Source organism: Stegodyphus dumicola, chromosome 10 (genome assembly GCF_044657685.1).
Source record: "Stegodyphus dumicola isolate Sdum_Otavi_A_Nest chromosome 10, ASM4465768v1".
Lineage (NCBI taxonomy): Eukaryota > Metazoa > Arthropoda > Arachnida > Araneae > Eresidae > Stegodyphus > Stegodyphus dumicola.
Genome location: NC_140777.1, coordinates 41,779,906 through 41,796,847, shown reverse-complemented (window position 1 = coordinate 41,796,847; position 16,942 = coordinate 41,779,906). Strand labels below are relative to the sequence as shown.

General features: G+C 31.3%; 1 protein-coding gene across 2 annotated transcripts in view; it reads right to left on the bottom strand.

The window, feature by feature from the left end:
* The window catches only part of rho-5 (rhomboid-5), an 81,370-nt gene extending 71,359 nt beyond the window's left edge, over positions 1-10,011 (bottom strand). The window contains exons 1-2 of one of the 2 annotated variants that reach the window (XM_035368204.2): positions 9,637-10,011; positions 1,583-1,672 (exon numbers count right to left, since the gene is read on the bottom strand). In XM_035368204.2, coding sequence (XP_035224095.1) covers positions 1,583-1,619 — 37 coding nt within the window. In that variant the 5' untranslated portion in view covers positions 1,620-1,672; positions 9,637-10,011. The remainder of the gene's footprint in view (positions 1-1,582; positions 1,673-9,636) is intronic. The other variant, XM_035368205.2, reaches the window with a different exon arrangement.
* Positions 10,012-16,942: the final 6,931 nt, after the last annotated feature.

Below are 16,942 nucleotides of genomic sequence, written 5' to 3'. Positions count from 1 at the left end.
GATTTGTCAACACTATCGTTATCTTCAGGGCAGATGTTTTTATTTTATTCGGCTTATAATTCCTTACTAAATGTAGTATTTAATTTCGATGTACTCCGTCTTTGATATGATTTAAATCAAATTCCTCGTCATTATAAACATCACGAATACAAATCAAATAGTTTTCTGGTTGCAATTTTCTAATTTCGGCTATGCGTAAGGTATGCTTTACGCATTTGCGCGTTAAAGGAAATGTTTAATAAAGTAAACAAATAAATATTAAGCTTCTTTTTTGGTAAATTTTGATACCCTTTAGATCATAATTGCTCATTATTTTATAAATTACGGTTTCATATTTTTAATTTTATAATTTCTGCATGCCATCTTACCAGATTTAAACTGATGATCTATAATCCGGAAAAATCGATAATCCGGAATCGCCGAAGTCCCGACGAGTCCGGATTAAAGACTTTTGACTGTATTAGATATTGCTATTTAAGTTTTGCATTCTGCAGGGGGGAGGGAACTGGACTTTGCATTCTGTAAATCAGACTATGCAATAATTTGAACTCTAGAAATGGAAACATGCTGAATTTTTTGTACTTTGAGGCTTCATAATCAGCAGTGCAAAGTAAGAAAGAATATGTGTGCAACTTTATAAGAAACTAAAAATATATACAGGGTGCGGCAGCATTCATAGCGTAATTTGACTTGCGTAGCACAATGACATACTGAATGAATGCGAGCCACCTCTGCCGCATTCGTGTACTAATGAGCTGCCATTTTGAGTATAACAGTGATATGGATTGTTGGAGTGCACAGCATCGTTCCTTTGCTGTTGAAATAACTTTCAACAGCAAAGACACGAACAAGAACTGGGCGTGATACAAGGACCATTGTTTAATTTGTGATAGCCAAATACAAAATTACATAATTAATGTTTAAGAACAAGAAATGCTTTAAAACAAAGAACTTAGATTTTTAAATACTTTGTTATTGCTACCCAGTGTCTATTTCGGCAACATTTCAACTTGGGACGTTATGGGAAAGTTCCAGATGGACGGACCATTGCGACAAACATTTCCAGGTAGAGTAATTTCCTATTTTGGTGACATTTCCTGGCCACCTCGCTCACCTGATCTTTGATGTGCTGACTTTGGGGACACCTGAAGCAAGAAGTTTTCCGAACACGTTGTGCCACCATTCCTGAGTTGAAAGATTGCATCCGAACTGCCGTCGGCAATGTCCCAGGGAATATGTTACACCAAGTTATGGCAAGCTTCCAACGCCGCCTAAATGAATGGGTTGTGCAGAGGGGGCATCATATTCAAAAAGTAATCCACACAATGGACACATTCGTAAATGGCATACCTTTAACTGTTAATTGACATAAGAGGTAATAAATAAATTACAGTTACTGCCTTATGGTGTGCTTTTAATATCCTACTATGAACGCTGCCGAACTCTATACAAGTTTAGACAGAATATTTAATGTAACATTATTTTAATTTTTTCCTTTTTCATTTTAATTTTGGATACTAGCATAAATCAGCATATCAAATATATGTCTTATGAGTATTTTGATAACAAACAGAAATCTTACATAAAGAACAGTGTAGCTCTACGGCAGCACTTTTCATACAACGTAGTCCAGTTATCACATACAGAAATACTTCTTACAAAGAGTTGGCACCTATAAAAAAATAAAATATAAATTTATAGACATATATAAAGATAAAAACATTTAAAGAAGGCACAAACTAAAAATATTTACAAAACTGAACTACTTCTAAACATTAACAGTACCAGCAATGGAAAATATAAATAACTTTTATGTAAAAAGAAAAAAATTTTGAAAAATAAACACAATTTTATGTTTGTTTAATACCTTCTATCTCACACAGTAAATTTATATTTTCATACTGTTTGTTTTATTCACACTGTTTTCTATATATATATATATATATATATTTCTATTAACTATATGTTATTTTTATTAAAGTCAAAGTTTTTATTCCATTTTATATTTCTGAAAATGCTTCAATTAATTTTCAGTTGGACTTAACTGAAAGGCAAAAGCCCATGGGGCTACTGAACTAGCTCCACCTCAATTCTGATGAAGATAATTTCCGAGGAATGAAATTTAAGAGTCTTACTCTGCCACTAACTTTTTAAAGTCTCTTAGACTGACATATTTTTAAGTGTCCCCTATCTGAAAAAACACTGGGATTTGAATTAACTCATCAGTGAATAGGTAATACCTTCTAATTACTAAACTGAACAGGATGGTTGACAAACTCAAAAGCAACTCATTCATACAAAAATTAATGTAATTATTTTGTTAAATAACTAAAATATAGATATTTGAACTAAATTCAGATTTTGAAAATGATAATATCAAATTATTTGAATAAAATATAAAAATTTCCTATAGATTAATATCAATAAACTGAAATTAAAAGGAGTTGGAAAATTTCAAGTTATAAAATTTTGAGTTAACAAGATGAAAAATACACGCACAAGACACACATTATATAGACACACATATATTTAATAAAACAAAACACAGAAATTATTACATACTCTAATGATAAAAATCATTTTGATATACAAAAGTGTTGAAATAATTAAAATAAAATTTTAACTTTACATTTACATTACGAAAATACTAAGTAAAGTGACAGCTGACAAAGTCATGTGGTTCTGATGGAGAACAAGACAGCATATATCCAGATGAAAGTGATGATAAATATTAGGATTCCTTTTAATCTGATAATTTTTCTTCTTTCTTTCAATAGCAAAAATATTATATGAAAGCTTAATGCAAACACTTTAAAACAATAGGCATATGTAGAAGTGGTCAGCACACCAGAAATTCATCATTGTTCATAGAAGTATAATCACACCACATTAACTATAAAGTTCTGCGAATTTTGAGAACATCCTGAGGGGGAAGGGGGTCCAAGAGTCTCTCACTCCTCTTTTCCAATAACCACCCTGTATTACTATAAACACCTAAAATAAGATTCTATTAAATGCTTTGCATGAAATAAGAATTCCCAAGCACTATGATATTCATTAGTGTTCTCTTCCCCTCCAAGAGAAACAAGTAAAACAATTATCTAAATTATTGTAAATGATTCACATGACTTTTTCCTCTATATTTTTATTAAAAGAACTAACAGCATGAATTTCTAAACTATCCAGATGGAAAAATGTGATCTGTTATTGAACAATATGGCAGGAATCTGCGCAGAAAGTGAGACATATTTCATGAAATAAAAAAATTGCCAAAATAATAACATTCAAAAATAATATATTAAATAAACTGATCTTCTATCCTCTGCTTCTCAATATATAAATGCTCCAAATGTAATAAAGATACTTTTAAGTCACAGTTTATTACCCAGCTTAAAATATTTCATTATTTAGCAATTAACAAAATCTCCCTGTCTGAGAGAATGTCATTAAAAACCATTTGGAATAAAGTTCAAATAAAATCAATATGAATATAATAGTTTATATTAGAAAGTCAATATATAAATCAGTCAGAATATTTCAATCAATATAAGCCACAAAAATAATAAACTTATTCACCACACCATACCATTTATGATTAGAAATACCAATGATCAAGAATGCAAATTATCTGGGGTTCTTTCTGATGTGCATTATATCATGAGCCAATTTTATTTGGAAAATCTTCTGCAAAGGAATGATTACATCTAAACAGATAGCTCCTGCTTCCTATCTAATTAATTAACTCTCTGAGCAGTCCTGGTTTTTGGATCTGTCATGATAACTTGTATTTAAAGAGCCTTTATTAGCTAAATATGTATATTTACTTATCATAGTCTCTATTTTCATAAACTTACATTCATCAAGATGACATTTATATTATTAATGAAAGTAAGAAAGCAAAATATCTTACATTATAAGCCAGTGCTTAAATTGCGCCGGAGCCATAAATAAGATGAGCTCCGGTACTTCTTTTTGTAAAATGAACCACAATTTACAGGGAAAAAAATTAGAATTCCTAACGTTTTAGTTTAACAATAAGCAGACCTTGCATTACTCTATTTCCCTAGAAATACGAACTGATGAGAACATGAGACGTTCAACCAAAGTCCCCTCACTCATATGCGGAAACCTTTCCCTTTAAGAAGAGCAATAAATTTGGGGGAGTTTGTTTAGGAACGTGTAAATTTTTCGCCATGCCATCATATCTAGTGTATTGTTATCGATGCTTACAATTAATTATCCTCGCAGGAAGGACAATTTGTGTTCTCAAATGTGCGTTAAGTGACAGCGAGTACAATAAGAGTGAAATACTGAGATAAACTGCTCCACGTCCTATACATCGCCTTCCCACGGTATCCACTAATGGGGGGGGAAGCGTAAACAGCAACTTTACATTCATCCTTAGGAGTCAGATTCAGGACTCATTTTACCCCTGACACACATCTGCTTGTTGGCTATAATTATATCAGCAGAGAGCCGCGGTCAAAGAGAACGCTCTCCCTCACCAAAATTCCCCTCCTTTTCTATTTCCACCCACTCATACTCTCACTCTGTTTCGCCCTGGAATTTTAATCAGCTATACTTTAAGTATATTTAATTTTTGTGATGATAAAAGAACTCCCCCCCCTTACTATCAGAACTTAAATTAGGCCGGAGCCCATCGGATTCGGCTCTGGTGCTTCTTAGTTTTTGTAATAAATCATAATTCCAGCCGGAACGCACTGGAGCCCTGAATAAGAAGGCTGCAACACTTCTTTTATGTAATTGAATAACAATTTCAGTGGAAATTTTATCTCAAAAATTTTATTTTACCAATAAAATTATATTAAAAATTGCTTATTAAATTTCAGTTTATCTCTTTACATTTTATTTAATTTTAATTATTTAATTATTTCAATCTTTAATTATTTCAATAAATAATAATTAATTACCTAATAGTTATCAATTGAATTCTAATTAATCAATTATTTAATAATTATCAATTAAATTCTAATTAATTGTATAATTATTGATTAAATAACAATTTATAAATGTTAATTAAATAGCTATTAATTAATTTGATAGTAATTAACTATTTAATTTAAAAATTATTAATGAGTTTAATAGTCATTTTATTTATTTATTTACTCTTGTTCCTTTTTGCTGATGGTCTTCCATAGCGCTCCGGCACTTCTAATCTTAGAAATTAAGCCCTGTTATAAGCTGACATATAACAACTAACAAAAAATATCATGACCAGATAAAGCCAGTCATGACACTCAGGAGGTTAATTAAACTAATAAATTTATATAAAAGAAAATCACTTCCAGTATTTTTAGTGTCACTAAAACATGCAAAATCATCATCAACATTAAAACAAGTAAAGAAAAAAACTGGTGAACTTAGTATAACTCCATCTACTGAAAGATAGAATAATTAAAAAAAGAGGAGGCTAAATGACAATAAAGATTATAATTTCAATCATTAACTGAAAAGATTTCTGTGGAAAAAGCTTCAAGAAATCTAATTCATACACATGAAGTTTTTTTAAAATACCACAAAATTAAGCATCTTCAAAATAAGCTGCAGAATTTTCTTTTTCTTCAATGTTAATTTTCATGCTTTTACACAAATGCTTCAGGCTTGCCTAGTTTGATTAATATATAAAATATGTCATGTGACATAGATAAGATATTATTAAATTCTTCAAAAATTCAAATGTGGAAAACTGTCTTCATACATAATACAGGATATAAACTTGCAATGAAGAATTCTAACAATAAATTGAATAGATTATTTAAACTAAGCATAAAAGGGCTATCTGCTTAAATTTTATCTCAAATTTAAGCAAGAACCCTACATTGAATGGATTTGAAGGGCTTGTATCTCAATTGTTCACCTTCTCGAATTCTCTAGAAGACACGTGAATCAAGTCATTTTGAGAGCCCATTTCATAAACACGCTAATTTTCATGCTTTTACATGAACATTTTATGTTAATTTTCATGCTTTTACACAAATGCTTCAGGCTTGCCTAATTTGATTAATATATAAAATATGTCATGTGACATAGATAAGATATTATTAAATTCTTCAAAAATTCAAATGAGGAAAACTGTCTTCATACATAATACAGGATATAAACTTGCAATGAAGAATTCTAACAATAAATTGAATAGATTATTTAAACTAAGCATAAAAGAGCTATCTGCTTAAATTTTATCTCAAATTTAAGCAAGAACCCTACATTGAATGGATTTGAAGGGCTTGTATCTCAATTGTTCACCTTCTCGAATTCTCTAGAAGACACTTGAATCAACTCATTTTGAGAGCCCATTTCATAAACATGCTAGAGACACAAACATCCATGCCACTGAACCTAAACCAAGAATATGCATATTTAACTTTGGCTAACACCACCATTTCATACAGCTCCATCAAAAGAAATTTCATTAGAGTAAAACAAATAAAATATACATAAAACTTACAAACTATAAAAAAATAACAACCAAACTAGCATGATCATTTTGATAGAAGAATGTTATTTGTGACTAGGGTAAACTATCAGTGACATAATATGAAATGTGATTATTATTTGTTCTTGTGAATATTATTTGTTCTTAAATTATAAAACTCATGATTAAGAACAGATTTAAACTCCCAACTGCCCCTAGTAATGACAGATGGAAAAAAAAAAAAAAAAAAATTAAAACTCTCAGACATATTACTTTAGCTTTACCACATATCACAAAAAAAAATTACAGAAAGGAAGTAGATCAAATTACTTTAGTTCTACCATACATGCAAGTATTATTTTCCACAAACAGTTTTCAGTAACTTTTAGTTACAGTTAAACAACTGTTTTATAAACTAAATGTTGGTTAACATAATAACAGCATATAAATATTTATGTACAAAATTTATTTTAGGAATGTTTCATACGATAACAATGTATTATTCTCAGAAAATCTAACAAGAAAACTTATTACATATATAATGATTATTAAACAGATAATTAAATGGAGTGAAGGAATGTTTGGGTAAAGTGCAGAATCGCCTACTATTTACAATTTTACACTATTTTTTTGGCACTTTCTACAAGAGTAAGAAGAATTGGATTTTTGTCAATTTTCTTTATGTGAAAATAGGTCGATGTGTACATGGATTCAGGGAGTGAGCAATGCCATTTTTTTGCAATTCTGGGATTTTTTTTAAGTAAGTGCTTAGTTTAAATAATCTTTTTTAAGTGAAAATAGTCGATGTGTGCATGGATACCCAGTATGTGCAATTCTTAAGCGCACTAAGCAGTGGATTCTGCACTTTCCCCCAATGTTTTCCAATGATATGATTTAAATAGTTTTTTTTTTTTTTTTTTTAGTTCCCAATTTACAAATTTACTTAGCTATCTTTAATGTAACACATCGTTTTGTAATCATTCTCTCTTACATTCTAAGATAGCATGAGAAATATAATACTTAATTTTTTATTTTTACTTAACTAAACAAGAATTAAGTTTTCTAAATACTATACGTAGATTTTAAATATTATTTATTATCATTTTGTTTAAATATATTTATTACCATGTTTCTCTAGTTTTGAGAAAATGCAGCTTAAACTGCAACTTACTCAGAAAAAACCTTTATGACAAAGATGACAGCTTTATAGATTTTATTTCAAAAGGAATAATTTTAACAATTTTCATATCATTCATTTCCTACATCTTGCCCCACATGTCACAGCAACATTTTTGTAAGATCTAAAATATGAAAGACAATAACTGTTTTCATAGCTTTGTTAAATTTTTAAAAAAAAAAAAAAAAAAAAAAGTGCATAAACAAAAAAAAAAAAAAAATCTAAGTAAAATTGATAAGAATTTACTTTTAGTATTCAAATCTTTCTAGTTACATGTTGAATGGTATTACTCAACTGAAATGTTCCATTGTAATTCTTAAAATACTTAGTTAAGTTCCAATTTTATCAAATATATTAAGTCTCACAAAGTCTATTGATCTCATAGAAATATGTTTCTGGATTAAATATTATAAAAAAATTAGAGAAGAGGAGAAAAACAGGTACTGCCATTCTTTAACAGCAACAACAACAAAAAAAAAAAAAAAAATCCCATAAAAAGTAGATATTCAAATACTTGGACTTACTTAGGGGAAAAGTCCTAATTTATAAAATATAAAATCCCAAAATGAGTACAGTATTAAAATAGTTCATGATAACAAACAAGCCAATAGATGCTTTCACAGATTAAAGAAATATTTTAAATCAAATTTAATTAAAATATAAAGATATTAATTTATAAATATCTAATCAAACCTATACTCACATACTCTTCAGAAACCTGGACAATGATACACGAGATGAAAATCGCCTTGGTATCTTTGAGCAGCAGATACCAAGAGCTACTAAGAGCTATTTTTTGAGGAATACAAGTTCATGGTGTTTGACCCAGACACTCAAATTTAGAACTTTACCATACCTAAAAAGGACCCGACATTGTGAAATACATAAAAATACAACGGATTAAATAGGCTGGCTACAATATTAGAATAAACAAGGAGTGCATAACACAAAATATTCCTGGTCAAACCTACTGGAACAAGAACTAGGGGCCGACCCAACCTCAGATGAGTCGACTGCCTGAAAGGGGACCTCGTCATTTAAAGAGTGATTAACTGGAAGACCATGACGAAGAAAAGAGAGACCTGGAAGAAAATTCTTGAAAAGGCCAGGGCTGCCCCGGGCTGTCATGCCACTGAGGAAGGAAGGAACAATCAAACAAAACAAAAAAAAATGAGTAATTTAGATAGAAAATTGGGAAGAGAAAGAATTATTTATTTATACTTGTTATGCTTGTAGCAGATAACATAATAAATAACAGTCAAGTGGTGAGATAAATATATCCAGTTCCTGGCAATGAAACAGCTGAGGAAGTGGAGGTGAACTGCAAATATTTTTAAAAGCTCATGTATTATTTCAATGGGGATTTCCTAAAAATTTTTACGACATCACAACGCCAGATTTTTAAATTACAAAGACCTAGGGAAAGTTCAAATTTAAATTATTTTTAAATTTGAAATTTAGGATTTAGGTAAAACCCAAGTCACTAAATTTTTCTCTCGGAATAACTCAGGTAGAAAATTGTTCGAAAAACGTCCATGAAAAATAAACACAAAGTTAAAATTAAGTGTCATCATTAGTATAACAGACTATTTTCGTAAAAGTCATACAAACGTAAAATGACAACAATAATTATTAAATTAATCTCTGGAGTCTATTTAAAAATTACCTTAATGAATTTTAATGATTATTATTATTATCAAAAAACTTAAACGCATTCATAATATAAATATGAAATTCAGAATTAATACAAGGCTAAGAAAACAGTGAAGAATTACCTTTAAAATTTGTGACTCAAAACAGAGCAAGTATTTGTTTACGTTTGTAAAACCGTTAAAAAATAAGTTTAGAAAAGCAATAACTTTTACACTACATAATCGCAAACTCATGAAAATGCATAAAAAACACTTACAAGCACAGGAATGAACTAGATTATTGAATAAAAGTATTTTTAGAAAATGTAAATAAATGTCTATAAGACAACCATTATGTCAAATGTAAGCCTAATGTGTCACACTGAAATACTTACATTTATTGCGCATGAAATACCACGTATTTCCCTAACACCTACATATTTATTTACATTCACTAATTAGATTCCTTGAAGAATTACATGATAATCATGCATCAAACATTTTCGACAATTTACACAGGGCGTTCTGCTTCCAAAAACTAATGTTTTCTTCTTTTAATATTTACCACCAGAGATTTTGCTTTCATTATATTCACTTATCCGTAACTCGGGTGAAATCAAAATTTGAAAACAATGCAAACAAAACTCATCATCAGAATTTAATAACAATAACATTGAAATTGCAGGTGCGATATACACTTAGTATACATTTCCGACCAGAAAATCTCCAAAACAGATTTCACGGTTTCGAGATTCGTCCACTACGTATACCAAGCCATCTCTTAAAATGCTGCTTCAAAATCATAACTCAAATGATATATCATCTTCACTAGAATCTTTGGAAAACAATAATAAAATAAAAACAGGAGCTACGTTGTACTTTTTTTAATCAAATCCCAAAAGTGCGGATATAAAATAACAGTCATATTCAGAAAAATACGTATCATACTAAAGAAAAAAACAATACTGAACAGCAGTATTTGGTATTACGGAAATAAACACACTTTACGGGATAAAAACGTCCTTTTCTACTGAGTTCCTCTGGAAAAAGTCAAAATTTTGTTCTTTCAATTTTAAGAAAACGTAAAAGCGATTGTGTTTATTGTCTGAAAAGAAGAGCTGCTTAGAATAGTCTATTTGAAATGGCAGGCCTTCCTCCTTACCCTCAAATTAAAGATTTGTATACTTTTAGTGGAAAGGTGGAAGCAATTAACTATAAATTTAAAAACACCGCCCATAGGCTCATTCATTTTAACAATATATAGCGATAGATAACTACAGGGTGATTCAAAAGTCGTGCGCATCAAATATTCAAAAACTGTAGAAATTCCAAAATAGATTATTAATGAAAAATTGTTTTAATAGATAACACCACAATACAGTTGCAACTAATACATCATAAATTTTGTAAATATAACGCTGATTTTTGTTGTTTGACTTCTGAATTAGTATTTGTTCGGCGTGTTATTGTGTCTTAATTATAGAAGCCTCAAACAGGCTTATTTTTCGCTTTCTTTTTTGCACGGGGTGTAGCCGCCATTTTGTGATTGTAGGAGTTTCGGTAAGTCCTTTTTTGCAATTTTCAAGTTATGTTTATGTTTTGTACATTTGGATATTGTGCTTTGCTTGTCTGATTGCATGCATTTTGCTTACAAACGTTTTGTTTTCTATTCATTTCAGTGAGGTATTTTTCTTGCTGTTTTGTGTGTAATTTATTATTGCTCACTTAATTTAGTTTGATTTTCTGCATTGTTTATCATGCCTTCATCCGTTAATCGTTTCACTAAATTACGCCTGAAACGGCAAAAATTCCTGAATCATCTTGACTTTTTACTTAAATGTAAATGTAAAAAATTGATCCCCAATTTTATTCAAATCAAATCTAATCAAAAACCTTCGAGTCGCGTTTCAAGAATTCTGTTAAATTGCAAGCTTGCCTTACTTCGCTCCGTGATAAGGGATACACGTCAACAATTGTCCAAAATTGAACATGAACTCTATAAGCTTCATCTGGAACTCGCTAAATCATATCCAAAATTCACTGCCCTTGAACAAAAGTCTTGGTCTAGAACGGAGAATGCAGTTAACCGTCATAAAATCACCCTTGCAGTTAAATTCGAAAAACTTCTTTTACACTCTTCCAGTTCAAGTAGTTCAAAAAATCTTCCCATTGTAAACATCAAGCCAATAGTTAATATTTCTAATGTTAGTCTTTCAGAAGAACAAGAGAGAATTCTAAAATATAATTTTAACTTCTCACAAACCTGTAAACCCTCGATTCCAAAGATTTTGGCTCCTATCGAAAAAGCTTTCAAGTTCAATAAAGTTTCAGATTCACAGAAAGAAATGATTAGGCATCTTATCGCTCATAATGTGAAATTCAATAATAAACCTTTGAAACCAAATTTAACTGCGAGAGAAAGAGCTACAATGCGCGAAATTGATTCTAATCCGGATATTATCATTTCAAAGGCCGACAAAGGTGGCCAGATAGTCGTCATGGATAAGAACACTTACATCGATGGTGTCACTAAACTCTTAAACGAAAGACCATATAATCCGATCCCTAAAGATCCTTCACCTTCGGACTTGTCCAAAATAAAAACTGCGATCAAATCTTCGCAAACCATTTCAAGCAACTTAAAACATTCGCTTGTACCATCTGTTGCGAATTGTGCCAGATTATATGCTCTTCCCAAAATTCATAAAAGTGGTATTCCTTTCCGCCCTATTGTATCAAATTTAGGTACTGCTTCGTATCCATTAGCTAAATATTTAGTTTCTAGATTTTCCACTCTATTAGACAATAACATTTACACCATAAAAAATTCAATAGAGTTTGTAAAAAAGGTTAAACACATTTCTCCTAGTAATTTACTTATGGTTTCTTTTGATGTAAAATCATTATTCACCAATGTCCCAGTGGAGGGTGCATTAAGATGCCTAGAAACCAGACTTCGCGAATTTCATTTCTCTTGCATCGAAATTGATGAGCTAATTTCTCTCACTCAACTCTGTTTGAAACAAACACATTTTGTTTTCCAAAATAAATATTACAAGCAAACTGAGGGATTAGCCATGGGAAGCCCCCTCAGTCCCATCCTGGCTGATATCTACATGCATTATTATGAATCAAAATTGTTTGAAACTTTAAACTTCCCGGCATGGTTCCGCAACGTAGACGATACTTTTACCCTGTTTGAAGGTAATAAAGATGATTTAAATAAAGTTCTTTCAACAATGAATTCTATTGATCCTGCTATTCAGTTCACTTTTGAACTTGAGACTTGCAATTCTCTACCATTTCTCGACAGTCTGGTCACACGTAACACATCCAACTTCACTACTACAATTTACCGTAAACCTTCATCGGTTTGCCTTCCACCACATTTTAAATCATGTCATCCGACTAAACAAAAGTTAGCTTCTTTTTATTCTTATGTTTTCCGTGCTCTTCAAGTTTGCTCATCCAAACTAGCCCTTGATGAAGAACTAAATTATTTGAAAGCAATAGCTATTGACAGGAGTTTTTCACCCAACATTATTAATCAAGCAGTTAAAAAATTCTCATCTCAACAAACTAAAAGCCACACTCTTATTTTAGGAGATTATAAAAATTCTGTTGTCATTCCCTTCTTTCCATCAATTAGCTATAAAGTTGCACACATTTTGCAGAAATTTAACTTTCAGGTTGTTTATTTTCCCATCAATAAAATTCCGACTTCCATACTCAAGGACCCCATTCCGGATATGAATTCTTGGGGTATTTATAGGATTCCTTGCCAGTGTGGTTTAATTTACATTGGTTAAACTAAGAGAGCCTTAAAATTTCGCGTCAAAGAACATGAGGCATATGTTAGAAAAAAGGAAACACAGAAGTCTTCTGTTGCTCAACATTGTTGGTCCGAAAATCACACTTTCAATTTTTCTGCTGCCAAAATTATTCAAAAAACATCTTCCATTGGAGAACTGGATTTTCTAGAGGCATTTCACATTCATAAAAATCTTTCTATTCTAGTTAACGATTCTAATTCCAATCCAAATTTGCCTTCGGCTTTTAAAGAAATTATGTTTTAGTTCTGGTTTCGCCAACAGATGGCGCCACTTGCTTATTCTTGTCCAGGCTTTCTTATCTTATCTAATCATTATTTCATATCTTGTTCATTTGCGGTTTTGCAGCTGAAGATGGTGGTTCGGTAAAACCATCGAAACTAGTCCTGTGAAAATTTTGTAAATATAACGCTGATTTTTGTTGTTTGACTTCTGAATTAGTATTTGTCGGCGTGTTATTGTGTCTTAATTAACTAATACATCACTCAAAATTTCAAGCACAGTTTATGCTGTTTTCTTTAAAAACCGTTTGTTTGATGCAAGATGGACTGAAAAAAACAAAAGACTCTGACTCATATTCATGTTACACAGAGGGAAAAGAATCACGCAGCCAGCTTATTTGCCTGTATTCAAACCCAAGTCGAACAACCAGTATTCTCTCCTCAGACTAATGGTGTACTCACCAAGGTACCTAGGCACGAAGCATTATCCCTAATCGAAAAATTAAACTTTCCGAATGAATATTTCAAATAATGAAAATTAAAATATAATTTTTAAAGGCTTTTGATGATTATTAATAAAAATAGAGCAAAAGAAAATAATTTGTAATGCTAGTAAACTGTTAATCCAGAAAGCCGCCGAACTGGTGTGGGTGCTGAAAACATAATATTAATTCAATACATAATAGAAAAGCATAAATAATGTACGAGTACTTAGATTTCAAAGGTAAATGCATGAAAACAAGATAAATAAAACTAAATATAAAACTGATACATGTGAGCTCACAATGTGACATCTAAATAATTAAAGATAAACACAATTAATATTGAATATGCAATAAATAAATGAACATAGGTACAGCAGAAATTAGCAGACATAACATACATACACAGCCATAACTTAAACTTTGTATATATTCAGAATTGGCATGGGTCTTTTAGAGTTCATAGGATTGTTAACGTCATATTGGCATATTTTGAGAGAGGGGTTGTCAATCAGTTTTTGCCGTTCATAAAAGTTGTTTGCAATCCCGTAATAACAAGTTCTTAATAATTCCATTTTCAGCTCCTGGTGAATCCTATTGTTTCTTACAAACCATGGAGATTCTGTCCCCAAGAAAGCTACTTTCCGAACATTACCTTTTATTCTCAGTTCTTTAAATTTGTTATTTAAATAGTCCAACTTAGTATTTAGTTTGAAGTTGTTGTTACTATAGCTCCATTCTTATTTTGAACTTTGCGGCCAGATTACGTAAGTGGAACCCGTTCAGCAGTGCCGGTTTAAGATCATTTCCGACCCTGAACGCAAAAGATTTACGGGCCCCTTGGCTGTGGCGGATCCAAGGAGCTCTTGGATCCGCTAACAAATGAGACAAAATTTTAATGTTTAATTTTTATTGTAAAAATATGTATAAAAATAAAAAACAAAACAGTATTCTTCTAAAAAATATTAAAAACAATATAAGGTATTTTCCCCGCCTTTTTAGCATGCCTTTGTGCTGTAGTAATCAGCATGCTCGACGCGTATTCGAGAAGTTCGTAGTTTGAGTCCCGCAGAGGGAAGTGCCCATTTTTCATGCGTCCTGCTTCCAAAAATCTAATGTCTCTACAGGGGCGCCCGAACTAGAAAAGATGGCGGATGATGATTCTCCACCACTAGGATTTGGCGATTGGGTCTCCTAATCCCCAGTCGCCCTTTAAAAGGGAAGTATATAAGGTATTTTTCCCGCCTTTTTAACATGCCTTTGTGATGTAGTGGTCAGCATGATCGACGCATATTCGAGAAGTCCGTGGTTCGAGTCCCGGTGAGGGCATTGCTCATTTTTCATGTCTTCTGCTTCCAAAAACCTAATGTCTCTAGAAAAAAAAACAGTCTAAAATATAAAAAAAGGCAAAAATAAAAAGAAAACATTCTAAGTTATGTATAACAAAAATTCTAAAACATTCTTTTTCTTTTTCGTGACTTAATATTGGCAAACTGACATATGATAGTATTCTCGAGTTTCTCGAGTGCGTTATATTCTATACATAATAGTGACAATGCATAAAGGTTTTCTTAACTCAAATAAGAACTTAAGTATGTTTTTATTCTTTTTAAACGATCGTTCGATCGTTTAAAACGATCGTTCGCCTGACACGTTAGAGATAAGTATCGTTAAATAAATTTGCAATAGAGTTAGAACATTCCGAAAAGTTGCTTTCGCCGTCTGGACAACCTCAAGTTTTTCATATATTCTGTCTGAGTTCAAAATGTTCCTAAAGCAAGATATAGCATTGCCATTTCAATTATTTATGCTACGAATTACCACTACTTCATAAGAGTGATAATGTTCTATCCAGCTCACCCAATTTCGCACAAATAACTAAGAACGTTTCCCCTTCCGTCTTCTTCTGAAGATATTTCCTCCACTACATTAACTGCGTTTTAGGAGTATCACTTGTTGCCGCCTTATGTTCATATCTCAAGACACTGTTCGCAATGTAAGATATTTTTCGGTTGATAAATTGTTCGTGATCCAAAGAGTTTGTGGACAAAGATTCCGCCGCAAAAGAAAACTTAAGGATATTAAACGAAAACAAATATATTTCGGCATAAATCCGTTAGATTCTGGCATACACTAAATCATCTGAAGAAATCTTAATAAAGAAAGGATTGGAAACTCACATTTATCGCCTATGGACGCAAAGCCATTCAGAATCATCGTATCATCATCGAAGAATTATAAAACATCTCTTCAGATCTAATATCGGATCTAATGCAAAGACGTAACATAATCTTGAAGAATATATTCTTCAAAATTTTAACAAGAAATTCTTCCATCCAGAATAGATATTGCATTTCCAAAATAGACAGACTTCCACTTCACCGATCTCTTTTTCTTAATGCATGTTCTTAAAACTTCAAGAAATAATGACAGTATAATACCAAAAAAAAAAAAAAATTCATTTTGGAAATTTAAAATGCAAACCCTTAAAAATGATTCTGATCCCCCTTCAATACTTCTGATAACGTAGCTTCTTTCTTAGATACCTCTTTTGAACGAAAACATTTAGTTGCTAATGAATCGCTCAAAAATGTTCCTAATCCAGAGATGCGTCAGGAAATAAACAAACAGGAAAGATCAGTTGATTTAATTGATGAACTTTTAGCGAAACTTTTAGATAAAGAAGCTAATTTAGATTATCTTAATGAGGAAATTGTTAAACTGTGCGAAACGGAAGAAATAGAAAAGGAAACTGAAAAACAGCAAGAATATAAAGATAATATCATTACTTGGAAAATTCGCGCGAATATGCGAATAGAATCCTGAAAACCAAAGAAAACGAAGTTGTTCGCGAAACTGAAAGAACGAATGTTGCAGAAACCAGAAGTGAGCAGCGGAATACAGTAAAACTTCCTCGCTTGCAGATACCTCAATACGATGGCAATATATTAAGGTTTAACGAATTTTATTCTCAGTTTGAAGTAGCTATCCATAAAAATGGGAATCTTAGCAATGTAGAGAAGTTTAGATATTTAAAATCGTACTTAACAGACGAAGCTGAGGTAGTTCTACTTGGTTTAGCATTAAGTTCTGAAAACTATAAAATTGCCTTGAACATATTAAAAGAACGCTTTGGTCGAAAAGATATCATTATAGATGCGCATATGG